Source organism: Rhipicephalus microplus, chromosome 8, assembly GCF_043290135.1.
Source record: "Rhipicephalus microplus isolate Deutch F79 chromosome 8, USDA_Rmic, whole genome shotgun sequence".
Classification (NCBI taxonomy): Eukaryota; Metazoa; Arthropoda; class Arachnida; order Ixodida; family Ixodidae; genus Rhipicephalus; species Rhipicephalus microplus.
In genome coordinates, this window is record NC_134707.1 from 28634605 (window position 1) to 28650676 (window position 16072).

The following is a 16072-nucleotide window of genomic DNA, read 5'->3' on the forward strand; positions in this document are numbered from 1 at the left end:
TCAGTCGTGATGCAAGTAAAGAAGGGTTCGCATCCCCCCAAGACAAAAACCTGTCGATGGTCATATGTGCAGATGAGAGCAAATGCAATATTTGCTCAGATAGACAGCCCATACTGGTCATGAGCTGGGCGTCCGTTGACCACGCCTGCAGAGAACGTTGACTCCCCGACCCCTTGGTGTTTGGTCAGGGGAGGGGAACACCCCTTGCAAGTGGGCCCCATTAAAATTTCTCTTAAAAACGTCACAAATAAGAATGCTTGATAAGTATGTATAAAACATTCAACTTTTCAATGCTTTTTTGAAGCGTGTTCACGTGCTCAGTACCCATCAGATGTGTGAGAAATCGAAATAGCAACTGCCACTCTCGACTTGTTCCGGAAAAGACACAATAGAACAATGCAATTACGAGTTCTGGGAACCTTTGTTCTTTTGTATATTTGATTTCTAGGCATGATTTGAATTCTTATATAATCAAAAATAAAACCTACAACATATTAAAAAAAGGCTGCTATTGCAAGATGTGTGTTGCAAGACGTGATTTTTCTAGACTTAAGTCTCTGCAAGGCACATCTGGTGTCACAAACTTGTAAGTGTCCCCCCCTTTTCCCCACGACATCTCCCGATCCCCCCCCCCCCCCCCTCTAATAAAAAGGCACCAATGTAGGCCTCCGGGATTGCCTACTGGCGCGCGGCGGGCCGATCCGGTGGCTAGATCCAACAGTGGCGATTTAGACTTGCTTTATTGGAGGTGCTGAAGGATCAAGAAAAGGCCGATATTTGTAAATTTCTTGAGAGTTCAGTGATAGTTTCTTCATGAATACCGTGGATTATTGGACCTCACTTTGTGTATAATGCTCCAATGAAAAAAAAAATGGTTTCATCCTGTGTCACTGCAGAGTCAGAAGCCATCACATGTGCAGGCATCAATAAGCTTCTATATGACATTGCTAAGGTTCAGTACATTTGTACAAATAATTCTCGTTAATTGAACATTTCGAGTATAATCCCTGCTTGGGTTAGTATGTGTGAAACATAAATTTGAGATTTAAAATTATCATTGTGTGTTTCTGCAGCAAAGACACATTGATTAAAACTGATGACTCCGGAGCTACGGCAGAGGTAACATTCGTTCTGTTTTTTTCGGTTACGGTAACGGTAATGCGTTACCTTTTTATGTATCTATATAACGTGGAGCCGTGAAACGTTCCCCTTTTTCTTATTTGAGTAACTAGTGAGGTATTTAGTTACTTTTTACTGTAACGGATACATCACTAAATAGACTTACAGGAGTGATGTCGGCCCACACCGTTAGTTGTTGCGGTCTACAGGCTGGCTGAAAACATTAAATGAATATATTCCTTTCATCCAGAAGGGTTGCTCGACCATTGATGATCTCGACCTTTGAGAAATACACAACAGCTTCTTAATGATATGCATATCATCCCACCGAAGAGTGCACTTCGTTTCGTTAATATTTACAGTCAACGAGAGTGCTGTCGTCACGCCGTATGTTTTAGGTAGAAATTTAGCCTACTCAAAATACCCAAAGACGTCGATCCACCGTGCAACGCGTGGCCACCCGATGACGGTTCTGTATGAAAATGGCATCCACACTGAAACATGTTGCATCTGCTGAAATTTTATCGCAACATTATTATACTGCCACGCTCGCTTGTATTTTTATGTCACAGTCTTGCGCAAAGGCACTGCCGTAGTGGTTCAGTAGCTAAGGTACTCGGCTGCTGACCCGCAGGTCGCGGGATCAAGTCCCACCTGCGGCTGCTTTATTTTCGATAGAGGCGAAAATGCTGTAGGCCTATGTGCTGCGATTTGGGTGCATGTTAAAGAAACCCAGGTTGTCAAAATTTCTGGAGTCCTCCACTACGGCATCTCTCATAATCATGTGGTGGTTTTGAAACGTTAAACACCACATATTAATCAGTTGCCTTGCGCAAAGGACGCTTGGCTGTCTGCGAACACTCTAGATTATTTTAGAACTTTCTGATAAGCTTGAGACACCTACGATATGGATGCTACGTGTATAAATGGCGACGTACCTTCGCGCAGATCATATTACCAACGACAAATGCTCTGATTACCGCTATCTGTGTAAAGCGCGAATTTCGAGCACTTTGCACTTTCCTATGCACATGTTCACTCAATAAAAAGTGTCGTCTTGAGCAACCCACGTACCATCTTCTTTGACGTCGCAACCACGCGGCACTACCGTAAGTGAAATGAGAACGCTGAAATGATTGATACAAAACAGTGAGATGGGGCGTAAGTGCATGGCCAAGTTTTGTTTAAGATGCGTATACCACAAGCTATTGTCTTCTATAGAACCAATATGATGCGGATTTGTTAAAATACTGTGAAGTTGAATGTCAAGAAAGGAATAACATGAACTTAGAAAGAGACAGTGGAGACGAAAAGTGATAGGTATCGACGTAAAGTTTGATCGGTCGTTCCCCGCAAAACGTCCTAATTTTTGTCGACTATCTCAGGTGTATTCGAAAAAAAAGTCGGGCTGATTTACTCCATTGAAATCAGTCTATCACGAAAATTCTTTCGAGAGAAAAATATTTTTGGTGACCTATATGTGACTGAAATTTCAGCTATAGGCTGGGCCCTATATTGAGTCTTAAGATAAAAGCCTATTTACTGAGAGAGTCTATGTATAGGCTCTATTTATTTTGCCGACCGATGGTTTCGAATATTTAAAACCTCCCACTGTGGCGTGCCTTGGTGTCGTATTGACGTTCTGGCTTGTAAAGCCGAAAACTTTATTTTTCAAATTATAAACTGTTCGTATCTCCCCCCCCCCTCCCCTCCCCGGCACTCGTTCTAGGGTTGGTCCTTTGATAAACACCAGTCACATATCTTTAAAGAAATGCTTGGATATCAACTATCCATAACTCTCATTTAAAGATGTGGAAATGAAATGACGTCACTAAATTACCGATGAGGTGAAATATTAACTTTAAAAGCACAGTAAACGTGACTAAAAAGCTAATTCAACGCTAAAACAATGTAACCTTAGCTAATAATGTCACCACACTTCTAAAACCTCATGAAATGTATATTGCATACCTGCAAGGTGCAGTTATTCGAGCGCTTTTTGCAGTGAAATTTGACCATAGAGTTAATCTCGTTCATGGCAGTGCTATTTCTAAATTTGACGTTTGAATATCTAACGAGGCTTACGAGTTTCTTTCGGTGAAATCCGCGTTTTTTTTTTTTTTGGCGATGTAATTGAGCATTTTATGCATTGTGCTGGCACGAAGTTTATTGTAGATGATGCGTTTATAGAGTACGCCGTTCAACGACTGTGGTGAAATAGAAACAGCAATTTATGTTCATTCATGCTGCACAACTCTCGTGATATGCTCCCAGAGAACAGAAAAACGCATAACGAAGTACATTACTAACGAACGGAAGAATTAAATATTTCTTGGTCTTTTCATGTTGTTTCTGTAGTCCAATCTACAAACGTTCGTATTAAACGAGCATGATGGTACAAAGGCATGAAATTGGGTTCTGCAGCATGTTGTGACACATGTGCCACTCCAGGTCACCTTTATTACATGACATCGGAATCCACACTGAGCTTGATCTATGATTATGTACCTAATCAACGGAGAATAAGAGCTAAGCTCCGGATTCATTATTAATGTGGCTTCAAAGACGAGAAAACAGCATGATTCGCGAGCAATCGAGCGCCCGTTCTCTCTCTCTTATTCGTTGAACTGCTTGTGCCTTGAGATGCCACTTCAATTTCTTTTTGAATAAATGTGGTGATCTGGAAAGTTGTGAGCGCCAAACAAGGCGCTAACAAGAATGAGAGAGACAGGACGGGTGCTTGTGAACGTCGCGTGGAGGCATTAGTTTGCGCTCGAAATTTCCCGATAGCAATGCGCCATCTGGCAGGATTTCAAGTTTTGTTAAAATGTAGCGATGACACAGATAATGGGTTTTGTCATGTCATTTGCTACCAATTAAACAGTGGCTGCGTAATTTAGGTTATTATGAAAATTGTCGCGGCCATATTTCAAGAAGGAAGGAGGCAGAAACGCACCGTTCATGCCATACGTGATCCTTCATCACTCGTGGAAATCAATTTATTCAAGCTGTAACGTGATTGAAGAATTCTGTTACTTCTCGGCAATCAGAGAGGCTTTTAATTCTGCAGTCTCTTTATGAGATATTGCTGCCATCTTTTTCCAACAGGCTTGCAGTTCTGTTGCACCGACATAGCAACACCCATGTTTTTGATGATTTTTTCATTCCCATTCAAAAACTTTTCTATTCATAGTCATTTTTGAAGCGCATAAGAACTGAATTCCTGTCGTTCGTCACCCGTCACTGCGTTCGTCCAGTACACACTGCAAACGGCTTGATGACAAAGTTGTTTCCACGCTCAGGTTTCTCGTACCGAAGCTTTCGCGCTCTTTGTGCACTTCAAGGAATGCAGAAAGACTACAAAACAACGCAACGAGCTCTACACCATGCCATTGGGACTGGTATGGGGCAAACTTGTTGCGAGTGGTCTCGCAGTGTTCTGCCATTGCGCTTCGTTCGCTGTTCCGTGAGCTCAAGTTTGGTCGACACGCGGCGTCGTTGCGGCGCCATTGGTGTCGTGTTTCCCGTGTCTTTTCTTATACACAGTATTCTGCGAATAAATGCCTCTGCGTAGCCGCTGGTGCCGAGGTCGCGGATTACGTTTTTGCTTCTTTCCATCCGCAGCTGTGGTGACAATTGGTGGTTAGATTATCGGTTATTTCTTTACTTATTTTAGCTTTCTCGTTTAGCTAGTTTTCTGTATTCTTGCCCAAGAAAGGTGATCCAGATTTTTTTTTTTTTTTCGTGGGAATGACCATAGGTATCTGCGTACATGGTTGCAGCTCCACATTTCCAAGTTGTACGACTCGGACTGCCCTGCCGATGGCCCCTATTCTCTTTCTGCTCTAGCAGCCATGACCGTCACGTTCTTCCAAACCTTCTCCTCCTACCTACTTCTAAACTATTTTCTCCACTCTCCCCTTTCCCTTCAAGGGACTGAGCCGTGGTCTCGCAAGGAAAGATAGTGTCTTTTTCTTTTTTTTTCAACCACACATTCATCCATTCAGGGGAAGCTTGCATGCAGTAACTGGTTTGGAAAGCAGGTAAGGTTCGCGGAAAGTCACCTCACCTACCCTGATTTGTTCCGGGTCAACGCTCTCGAGGTGCGCCAAAAGAGGCGACAACACGAAAGTCATACTTCGAATTCTTTAGGGCTGTTGGCTCCCCTCGTCAAAAACTCTTTGGACACGCCTGACTGACTGATGGCCTAGGAAGAGCTGTCGGAAATCCAGGCAGCTTGATTTGTTCGACGTGCCACGAGACGCGCTGAATAATTAGCCGAGAGGTTGGTATTCGTCGTCAGGTATGTTTCCCACACTTTGTGGTGCTTTCAAGTCTTTCACTCCCCCACGCCCTAGCCTGCCTAGCGCTGCAGGCCCTATTCTGCTCGTGCGATGCAACGTTATCGCACTGTGCTGTGTTGTGCGTATTATTGCATTACGACCTACGTTGTGTTTCTCTCTCGCCGTGTGACGAACTGAACGTGCATCCTTTCTATTTCCTGGGTAGAAAAGAAGGCAGTGTTTGACTTTCTCTCTATTTCTCCTTCTCTTTTTTTAATCTTTATTCGCTGCGCTGTGCTCCCTGCTGGGCTGCAGAAATTAGGCGCCTTCTTCTAACCACTACCCCCACCATTTGGGGGACGGAGATGAAGACGACAATTTCTTTGGACTGCCCTGATGAGCCAAGATCTCCTAGGAGACAAGACAAGACAAGACTGCCCTGGACTGAATGGACATGCAGTCTGTCCATTTACAGTGATCTGCAAGGCGGCTTTCCTGTAAGGTTTATTTTCTAGCCAAAAACTATCGTTCACAGACTGCTTTTCTCTCTCATTGTGTCTTTACCTCTTCGAATTCCAGCGAATGCACGTGAGTACAACAAAATGTCACCTCTTCAAATTCCAGCTAAGGCACGCGAGCACAAGATCTCAAAAAGGTGAATGGCAAAAACAAAATGAGCGAGAAAAGCAGTCTGTGAACGAGAGCTTATGGTTGGAAAACTAACCTTACAGAAAAGCTGCCTTGCAGATTATTGCAAACTGTCTATTGTTTTCTCCTGCAGAGAATTTTAGGAAGATCACGGCTTAAAACGCGAGCACCGAGACGCTCTGAACCAGCTCTCAGAAGCTCTCATCAAGCTTCCATGATGCTACCTTTAGTGTGTAAATAGTGAACATAAACGTTGCTCTTATCAGCCCCGGCTACTCTGCTTGACTTCTACCTGAGACTTGGCTAGCTCTTTCGAACACATCACGAGCAAGCAAAAGGGCACGTAGTTGTAAATATGAAAATGTGCAACATCACATCGCTTTTATTACGTGACATATTCGTTCTCTGTCGCATTCGCCCGATCGTGTCCACATATAACTTTTACGTTTTATAGCGACGACGCACCGTTGATTGCGGTCACGCCATTGAATGTCATTTAAACAGCGGTTGCATTATTTATTTGCAAATTACTTCTTCATAAAGTATGGTGAAGTAATTTATTATTTGGCCACCTGAGGAGCTTTCTAACTTGACTTGTTTTTTTATCAAGACTTGAATATAATGTTAAATTTTATTTGGTTGACTCTGAGCATTACCTTCGCAACAGAAGTACATCTGTCAGTGACAATCATTCTTAACCTCTCCCAGTGCCAGTAGGTCCATTCAAGTTACGTCATGAAAACCAGTTTGCTGAACTATGTCATATATGACATGTCGCTCAAATGTCGGTCTCTGCATTTTTGATGAATCCAGCCGTCTTTTGTAAATTGTCTACTGGCAAGTTTTTTTAAATTTTGTTTTTTTCTTTTTAAAACTGGTGGTCTCAGATAAGCTTATTACGCCTCTTTTCACCACTGGATAGCCGTTGTTACGCGCGGCGCCTGGGCCGACGGGGGAGGGCCGCGTTCTTTGTTCATCAAACAAGTCACCGAAGGGCTGCCAGCCTGCTGTCCGCCATGTACTGTCCATCTTAGCCGGGAAGTGAGGTGGCATTCCGACACCATAAGACGTTCGACGAGACGACCACAATGGTTTCTTGGTGTCACAGGTGCAGTGTGGTGGCCACGCCCTAATCAAAGACCTTGACTTGAGCGAGTGTGAGCGGCACCGTCAGAAATGGTGTGTGTGTCTCGTAATTCAACAGCGCATTCTGGACCGATTCCCTGATTAAGTCAAAACGTACACTTTATAGTGAGCCACCCAGCTCATTCGCAAGAGACCTCTCGCCCTGTCATTACAGAATGTAATAAATACTCTGTTAAGTTTGCCATCTTACTCCTGAGTGCACATGCGTTTTCTTTTCTGTCTCTCTACACGCCCTTTCTTGCCCCTATTTCTCAACCCTCAGTGCTAGGCAGCAAACCGGATGCCAAGATATGGTTAATCCCGCAGCCTTCCTCTCTCTCTCTTGCCATCTTACTGCCTTGGCATCTTCATCCCGGGTATCCAATGGCTTAAAAAGCCGGTACAAACAGACAAGTTAATAAAACAGATGGTGAATGTTTTCTGCAGCATGTTCAGACGCTGCATATAAGTGGTCATCCTCGAAAATTACCAACTTTAACACCGCGGACAGGTGCTGATATACCCTGAGTAGGTTCGAGCATGTATTATGCCTCGACGCTTTTAATCTCCATTAAACTTCTCCCTTTCGATTTCATCCTTTGGGGTTTTGTGTAGTTCTTCATTTAACGCCTAACCTCCATGTCCTTCCTCATTTATTCCTCCTCCTCCCTTCATCTAACGCGCTGCATTCGTGCTGCACTGCTACCACTTCATTTTTTCTTTATGTACGCCCTGTTTCGGGCACAATTATAGGCTGCCATCTTGGACTGATAATGATGCCGTTTTCTATCCGTATGAATATTCGAATTGTGCTATGGCGAACTCGCACGCATCAAAACGCTGGGCCATTACATTCAACGTCGTATCACCATAATCATAGCTAATTACGACACAAAAAACAGATAAGTTGCTTCTAAACCTAAGATGGCAGTGTCTATGCTTTACTGTAACTGTTACATTTATTTTTTGTCAATTTGTCCAGCATGTCAGTTCATGCAGCGGCCGTCGAACTCGTTCCGCTGTTCATAGTGGTACTCTCGGTCTCTGAAGCTGGATGAAGATAACTAAGAAGCCTGGTTTTTACTGGCTACATAAAATGTGAAACGAAGCTATAAATCACGATGAAAAAGAAGACAAATCTGTGAAAAGTCAGTACTGGCGCATAAATGGCGCGCCGATTGCGCCGATGAAAAACGTCGGCGGCGGCGGCGGCGGCGGCGAAAACTATCGGCGGCGGCGCGCCGACCAGTCGGCGCACACCCCTAAGTATTGATAGCAATGCCTGTAGCTTTTCTGATGGTTTATGCATGCTGTCGTAGGATTTCACAGAATTTCCTGGAACTATGCCTAACCACTTTTGTTCTGCGCTTTGCAAGTATTTTTGAAAATAACAACCGTTACAATGAGACGGTGTGGCTCTATAGATCTTCCATGCATTTGTACCGCGTCGCCAAGCCAAGTAATCGAAAACGGAACTGCGCATATGTCACGCAAAGACAGCGCCACTTTGATGTGTACTACTATACGTATACATTTATAAAATATTATCTTTTGCTATAAAGAATCAAACACTATTTTAGTAGTAATCAAGAAACTGTTGTCCTGTACTTTAACGCATGGTCACGTGACGGGACATTCATGATAGTTTATGTTTTTGCCACCAGAGACGCCACAGGTCATTTTTCGCGTTTTTCAATAAAGAAATAAAAATAAAAATCCACTTCTCACTAGAAAGACGGGGCTGGTTTGAGTCACTATAAGGAACAATCTTTCCATCTGTGCAGTCATCTCATTTCATGTTCTGGACAGTTGTCAGTCCCTTTAGCATTGCCTTTTATTACTGGCAGCGATAGTATATTGAATCATGTTGCCGGTAACTGGCATTTAAGCTAGAGCTTTTGCAAGTAACTGCTTTGGTACAATTATCATTCAATTATATAACTTATCTTACGCATAGACATGCGCGCTAGCTTTCTCGAACACTTCGTGAGTACTGACAAATGCGATAAGGATATACGCACATCTTATCAAATAGCGGGTTGAGCCGCATCATAGCTTAATATAGTCGCATGTTTTCGCTATCTGTTCCACAATATGTTATGTCCTGTATATGAATGGTTAAACGTGCTTGATATTGCAATTTCACGATTGCCAAACGGTCTCACAACAGTTTCTGCTGCCAAAGGGTTGTTTCGCTATCTTTTTAACTAGCGTTTGTTTAATTGATTAGCTCTTTTATTTCCTTAACGATTCCTGCTGTTGTTTAATCTTTATACCCTAACCACCCCAGTGATGCCGAAACACCACCATATATTGTGCTTCGGCACAACCATCTACCACGTATGTTAAAATATGTATTCGTACTCTTGATTGATTGATATGTGGGGTTTAACGTCCCAAAACCACCATAGGATTATGAGAAACGCCATGCTGGAGGTCTCCGAAAATTTCGACCACCTGGGGTTCTTTACCGTGCACCCAAATCTGAGTACACGGGCCTACAACATTTCCGCCTCCATCGGAAATGCAGCCAACGCAGCCGGGACTCAATCCCGTGACCTGCGCGTCGCGGGAGCTGTGTGCCACTTAGCTGCACACCTCCTCCTACTTTGCGTGCTTCTTCTTTCTTCTTTTCTTTTTTCCACTTTCTGAGAACATTTTCAATCACTACCACCTAACTTGAAATGAAGCGAGCACTGCATTCCTCTGCTTTATAGTTTTTTTTTCTTTTCAGACGGCAATTGCCAACAGGGACAAGCGCCATCACCAGGATATGACGTCACTACTAACCCCCTTAAAGCTAACCAACGCCTCCTGTACTGTTAGCTGAACGCCTCCTGTAGGAGGCGTTGAGCTAATACGCCAAGGATCACAAGGTGCCTTTGACAAAGATAGGTCCTCCTATCGAAACGTCAGCCAGCTTGTCTGAGGCACTTCCACTGTTCACCCTGATTATCCCAATGCGCGTTATCAGTGTGACATAGCTTCTTTGACGGGAAAGTTGCCAGCGCCGTGTTTTCATAAAAGGCACAGCAAGCAAGCCGGATGACGTTTACCGTCGTGGGACAAAACCCACCCTTTTTACTCGTTCTTTGTTTAGATTCATGGTCAGCAGGTAGGTGCAAAAGGGGCACTTGCCCTCCCTAGGCTACACAGTGTTTTCCCCCTTCCCCAGCCACGATGCAATACTGTTTTCACCCCCCATGAAGAATCCTGCCGACGACCATGTTTAGTGATGTTTCCAACCACACTAGGGTCAAGTGGGGAGAAGTTCCGCGTTTGATTTGCGGAGTGTCTGTAGGCATGGCAGTTCATGGTGTTGCTTCGCCGAGTTTTCCAAATAGAGGGGGATAAAACATGAATCAAGGCACTCTACCTAAATACTTAAATATAAAGTCTCTGTACGGCCCTTACTTAAATATGGTGGCACACAACGAACTCATTTTTCCGTAAGGTTAAGTAACGAAGTCTCTAACATGGACAAGAGTGATAAAAAGGACACGACACTCGCTACATCCCTCTTGTCTATGTTAGAAATTGTGCTACTTAACCTTACGTCAAAATGATTATTCACCAACTAGCCCAGTTATCAACCTTATTGACACTGACCTCCCCAACGTTTGACCTCCCTGCGGTATTTTGTTGTATTAGGGATGCTAAGCACATCCTATGGATGCTACGTGTAAGGCAAAAGTGAGTGATACCCAGAACTCAGGCAATCTAGCTTACCATAGCTCATAGCGTACCCATGCAACTACAAGAGCTACTGTCCCACTATATGAATCCACTGACGCGTCGTTACGGTAGGTTAATAGTCAGATCTAGCGGGATCGTGTTGCTCGTCTAGTAACAATGACAGCAAACATGGCGGCGTCCATGTTGTAGTTGTACTGCGCTATCTTTGGTAATGTTGTTGATGCGATTCCCTCAAGTTATTCGAATTTATTCGACGTCTTTCGTCTAAAGAAGTCTGTGCTCCCATTTTTTACGCCCTTCAACCTACGCGGCGAGTGACGGAACTCTGTATATTCCTTTGAAGCAGTAAACAATCGTAAGTATCACTCGTCGTATCACTTTCGTCACCGACGCTTGACAGCTGCCTGTTACTGTGCTCATAAAACGATGAGGCCTCTGAGACGCTCACTTTCGGTGGCAATGTCACATTACGTCACGTAGAATCACGCGCATCCAGTGATGGAAGTGAGTGCATGTCCTGATTTCTTTAACCAGCCAATCAGCGCTTGCCGAAAGTGGTGCCACTGGAAGAAATCACCCGATGGTTGTTTCTAAGAGGCGTTGGTTGAAACGTTGGTGAAATCTTCGATTTGGCTTGCACTAGTTCAGAAAAGTGCAGGTGCAGAAAAAGCGGTGCCAAGCGGTGCAGTGAGCGTGCAGCGCCGGTCGAGCAAGTGCAGGTGCAGCCTCAACCACGCCTCGGCACTAGCCGACACTAGCGCGCGACGGCTACAGCCAAAACGAAGGCGTGAGTTGACGTGAGTGCAGGCCGGAGAACACCTTGTAGTGTAAGCCTAAAATAGCCGCCTCCGCCGCCTTGTCCGATCAATACACGGCCGTGATGGCACTTCTTGTGACTGCGATGGAATTGCTGGACTCGAGCAGCGACGACGATTCCGTCAGCGGTGCCGTTTGCAGTGACTGCGACGATGAGTACGACGATGCGTGCATCTTGGTCGCGTGCGCGTTGGTGCGCGACGATGCCAACCGTGTACCCGGGTACGAAAGCATTATCGGCAGGTACCATGAGTATGAATTCAAGCGCCTCTTCAGGCTGTCCAGGGAGACTTTTGATAGTTTCAGGGCCAAGTTCAAGACTTCAGCCTTCTACCCAAGGGCAGTGCAAGGCCGCCAACAAATCAGTGCCGAAAAAACATGCCTCATAGCGCTTGTGTACCTAGGCTCACAAATATCTATGTACGCCATAGGCGACAAATTCGATGTTACCGAGTCGTCTGTTCATGTTTGTGTGACACGGGTCGTTCACTTCTTACACGCTATTAGCGATGAGATAATTTGCTGGCCTAGTAGCGCGGAAGTGACCCGCATAAAGAACGGCTTCCTCGCCAAAAGTAAAGGCAAGGGCCCAAGAAACACCATCGGCTGTATCGATGGATCACACATCGGGATACTCACTCCAAGCGAATCTACGCAGTCTTACTTCAACCGGAAAAAGTGGCCTTCGATAATCCTGCAAGGAATCTGCGACGACAGGAACAAGTTGCTGAACGTGTTTATTGGGTTTCCAGGTTCGGTTCACGACGCCCGTGTCCTGAGGGAGAGCCCCTTCTTTGCACGCGCAATTCAGGAATGTGAAGACAATTATATACTGGGTGACAGTGCATATCCACTGATGCCATGGCTCATGACCCCATTCAAGGACAATGGAAGTTCTTTTCCTACGTGGAAAAAGAGCTTCAATAAACGACACAGTCAACAACGAGTGCTTATTGAGAACACCTTCGGCCTGCTTAAACAGCGTTTTAGGAGGCTCTACCTTGTTGATGCAAAAAGTGTGCAACAGTGCTGCTATATAGTTATGGCTGCGTGTGTGCTACACAACATGTGCAACGATGAAAGGGACTTCCTTGAGGAACTTGCAACGCTTCCCCAAGAAGAAGATGTGGGCAATGATGAAAGTGAAGGAGATTTTGATTGCAGTCTGCCAGGCTACAGTCAGTCTCTGCGAGAGTTCATTGCAAAGGAACAGTGCTAGAAGTTCATCTTTGCTTCGCGATTTATTCAGTGTGCAAATGTTTTGCGAAGTGGGGTGCCGCGTCTAGAAGCAATGTTTTTTTTTAACAAATTAGATGGAGTAGACACTGCTAGTGTTATAAAAGTTTATTGCCCATATAATAACCCGTCCTTATTTGAGAGTACGTCGATCAACCGATCGAATCGCTGCATGCGCTCATCATGCCGCTTTGCCTTTGCCTCTTCCCATTTTTTTCTTTCCTCCAGTTGTTTCACTGCTGCCTCCTCTTGCTTAGCTCTCGAAGCTTGCATTTTTTCTAATGCCTCCAAGAGCGGCGTGACTTGGGACCTACTCTGGCGCTTCCTTTTTGGCGTTGTGCTGCTCCGAACTTTGGATGCTGTGTTGCACTCGACTGGGACTGCTGCATCTTGAGGTGCTTCAGTGATGCTGGTGCTGTTGAAAGTAATTGTACAGGTGCCATGTCATTTCCAGGCTACAGCACAAATTAAGTAATTTTTACTTACTCTGGACTTGCACTAGGCAGGATTGTTTTTCCAGGCTCCAAGAGCAGCCTTGGATTTACACTATGTTCTTTTTCCAAGACTTCTGCCAGCTCTCTGTAATAGACACTATGAGAATCACTGAAGATATGAAGACACAATCGTAACTTACTCTTCATATTCACAGTTCACACGGTGGTGACCTGAAGAATTGTTGTCTTTTTTTGACTTTTTATATGCTCTGTCCAGCGACTTCCATTTGTTTTCCACTTGTGTGGCAGTCACGTTGCACAAGAACTCCGTATTGATGGCCTCAGCCAACTTCTTCCACAGAAGCCTTCTTGTGCTAAACAAAAAAGCAAAGCACAGTTAGTAGGAAAGAAGGAAGCGACGTAACGTGACCCAAGTCTTGCAGTAGCACATGAACCTTTCCTTAGTACTTCATATGTGTAGCTTTCAGGGATAATTGCTAGGGATGTTCGATTATTCGAAAATTTTGGATAATGAATCAAACAGCACTGTATTCGGTTCCTAAGTCGAATCGAATTGCACATATTCTAAGTAACAAATATTCTTTTAATAATCGGCACTGGCGGGAGAACCCCAAAACAACGAAACAGCTACAAGTCATTCTTTCAATCCCTAATGTGACCTGTACGCAGCCCAAGCTTTTGCAAGACTACCTACACTATATTGATTGTCGAATGAATGCGCTTCTGAAAGCTCCATTCTTGCTCAATTTTTACTGCACTTTAGCTGTATCGCATTTATCAGCTCCTGTCTTCGTCTTGTAATAACCAAAGGTGGGAACTACGAGTGCTTGCAGCTTCACGACTAGCAACAGATACAAGTTTTGCGTTTGCGTAAATTGTTCTTGCAGATGTAAATTTCAACGCCCATTGTTATCCGCTTTTAGTGCGCAGGCCATGTTGTGATGACGGGTTGATCTGCTCCGTTACATATTTAGTTGTATCTGCAATGTTTGGTTGTAAATTGTTTTGTTTTTGTGTCCCAATTTTATTTAAAGTGAGGTGACAAAGTCTCACGTTGATAACGCTAGTCAATGCCGTAGTTGAACCTACAATTACAAAATGTTACGAATATTCTAGTTCCTGCTGCATACGAGATTACCTTAGTTTTCGTAATTGTGGTATTTTGAGTAGATTCAAACTGACTGTAATGGCCTTTGTCGAAAGTTTGTGACTATTTGTTTCAAATAAAATGTTCTGTTCTAAGGCTGTTTTGAAAATGGTCTACTTACTATTCAAACAGTATTCAATTACTATTTGTATTCTATTTGGTGCCATTACTATTTGACTCTTACTTGATTAGGTTCCGAAATTCACTATTCACACACTTCTGATAACTGCGAACGTTCTTTTTGTGCGGGAAGCATTATGTTGGAGAAGTTGAACATTGTGTAAATCACTCTTTTGGATCATAAAGCTTCACTAAGGAGACAGCCATATTCTAACCTGTCTTTGCATTGTAAAACATGCAGCTGCGCAACCTTGTTTGCTGACACGACGGCGCAGTCTAGGTTCAAAGATAGGGTAGCACGTGTCAAGAAGCATATCTCTTTTAACAATGAGCTGCACCATCTTGAAAAGTGGCAGTGCGAGAGAAATGCGGACAGACAGTGAAGACACAAGGACTGCAGGGCGAGACTTGCTAGAGATGTGCCTCAGAATAACAACATGCAATTCCCTCTAGTGCAAATTCTCAAGGCAGCACTACACTTGCAACATGGCTTGAGCTTGGAGGTGCTGCACCTTTTCGGCAAGACAGCGGTTGTGCAATGCCCAACACAAAAGCACCGTCGCTGTTTTTGAAGATCACTTGACTTAATGAAACATTACGAATGCCTTCGTTGTGTATATATGTGCGTGACTATACATACTGTTTGTGTGTATATGTAAACGTATATGTCACAGTCAGGCGCATAGCCAAAATTTTTTTTCAGTGGGGGGGGGCAGTAAAATGTAAATTGCTGGCAGTAAAATGTAGGCAACAATAACCATCGCCATTGTGAACTTCATGCGCCCTTATCTTGTTGGTGCTTGCCTAGAGTGAAACGGAATAATAAAAAGCTGCAAATAATTTTGGACATAGGATGACATACCGAAGTGCCCTGGTTTTTCCCACCAAGTCCTTCATTTCCGAGTATTTGGCGATGAATAACCTTGTTTTTCGGGCGCTCCAAAGCTCTTCCACATCTTCAGCCGACGCGGCTGCTGCTGGAAATGCGGCTAAAGCCCCATCGCTGTCAACGTCGCCGTCGCAGGCAGGAGAAGGCGTCGGCGGTTGTGCCGGAGGGGGGTCATTTTCACGATTCCCTGCCATGAACCGCAACGTAACGCGCTTGCCGTCTGCAAGGGCGAAAACCAAGATTAAAAATACCGACATAGCATAAGCAATGCTACGAGGCTGTTTGCTGACCGACTACGACTCCTGGCCGCTAACCACGTTTTTTGGCAATGCATGCAGCCTGACTTACCTGATGCCTCATAGACGTAACCGTTGGCGTCCGTCATAAATGACCCGTCGGGATTGTGAAGTGCCTTAACTTCCTTTTGAACGCCCTGAACAACTATTTGCAACGTCGTCTGCTCTGGCCTTGGGGGGACGCCCGCCATGCTGCACTACTCTGCACCTGCTTTGGAGTGCGTGCACGCCGGTACAGAACT

General features: G+C 44.5%; 2 protein-coding genes across 4 annotated transcripts in view; one reads left to right on the forward strand and one right to left on the reverse strand.

Annotated features, from left to right (window-relative positions):
* Positions 1-11027: 11027 nt before the first annotated feature.
* BORCS5 (BLOC-1 related complex subunit 5) overlaps positions 11028-16072 on the forward strand; it is a 33346-nt gene continuing 28301 nt past the window's right edge. For 2 of the 3 annotated variants that reach the window (XM_075871398.1, XM_075871400.1), the window contains exon 1: positions 11028-11226. The gene's annotated coding sequence lies outside the window, so the exon portion shown is untranslated. The remainder of the gene's footprint in view (positions 11227-16072) is intronic. The other variant, XM_037416493.2, reaches the window with a different exon arrangement.
* LOC142768895 (uncharacterized) lies at positions 13017-15769 on the reverse strand. Its single transcript, XM_075871396.1, has 4 exons — positions 15508-15769; positions 13558-13731; positions 13410-13502; positions 13017-13338 (listed from the first exon to the last, which is right to left on the reverse strand). Exons 1-4 carry the CDS (start codon positions 15726-15728, stop codon positions 13032-13034), a joined length of 795 nt encoding a protein of 264 aa, XP_075727511.1. The 5' UTR covers positions 15729-15769; the 3' UTR covers positions 13017-13031.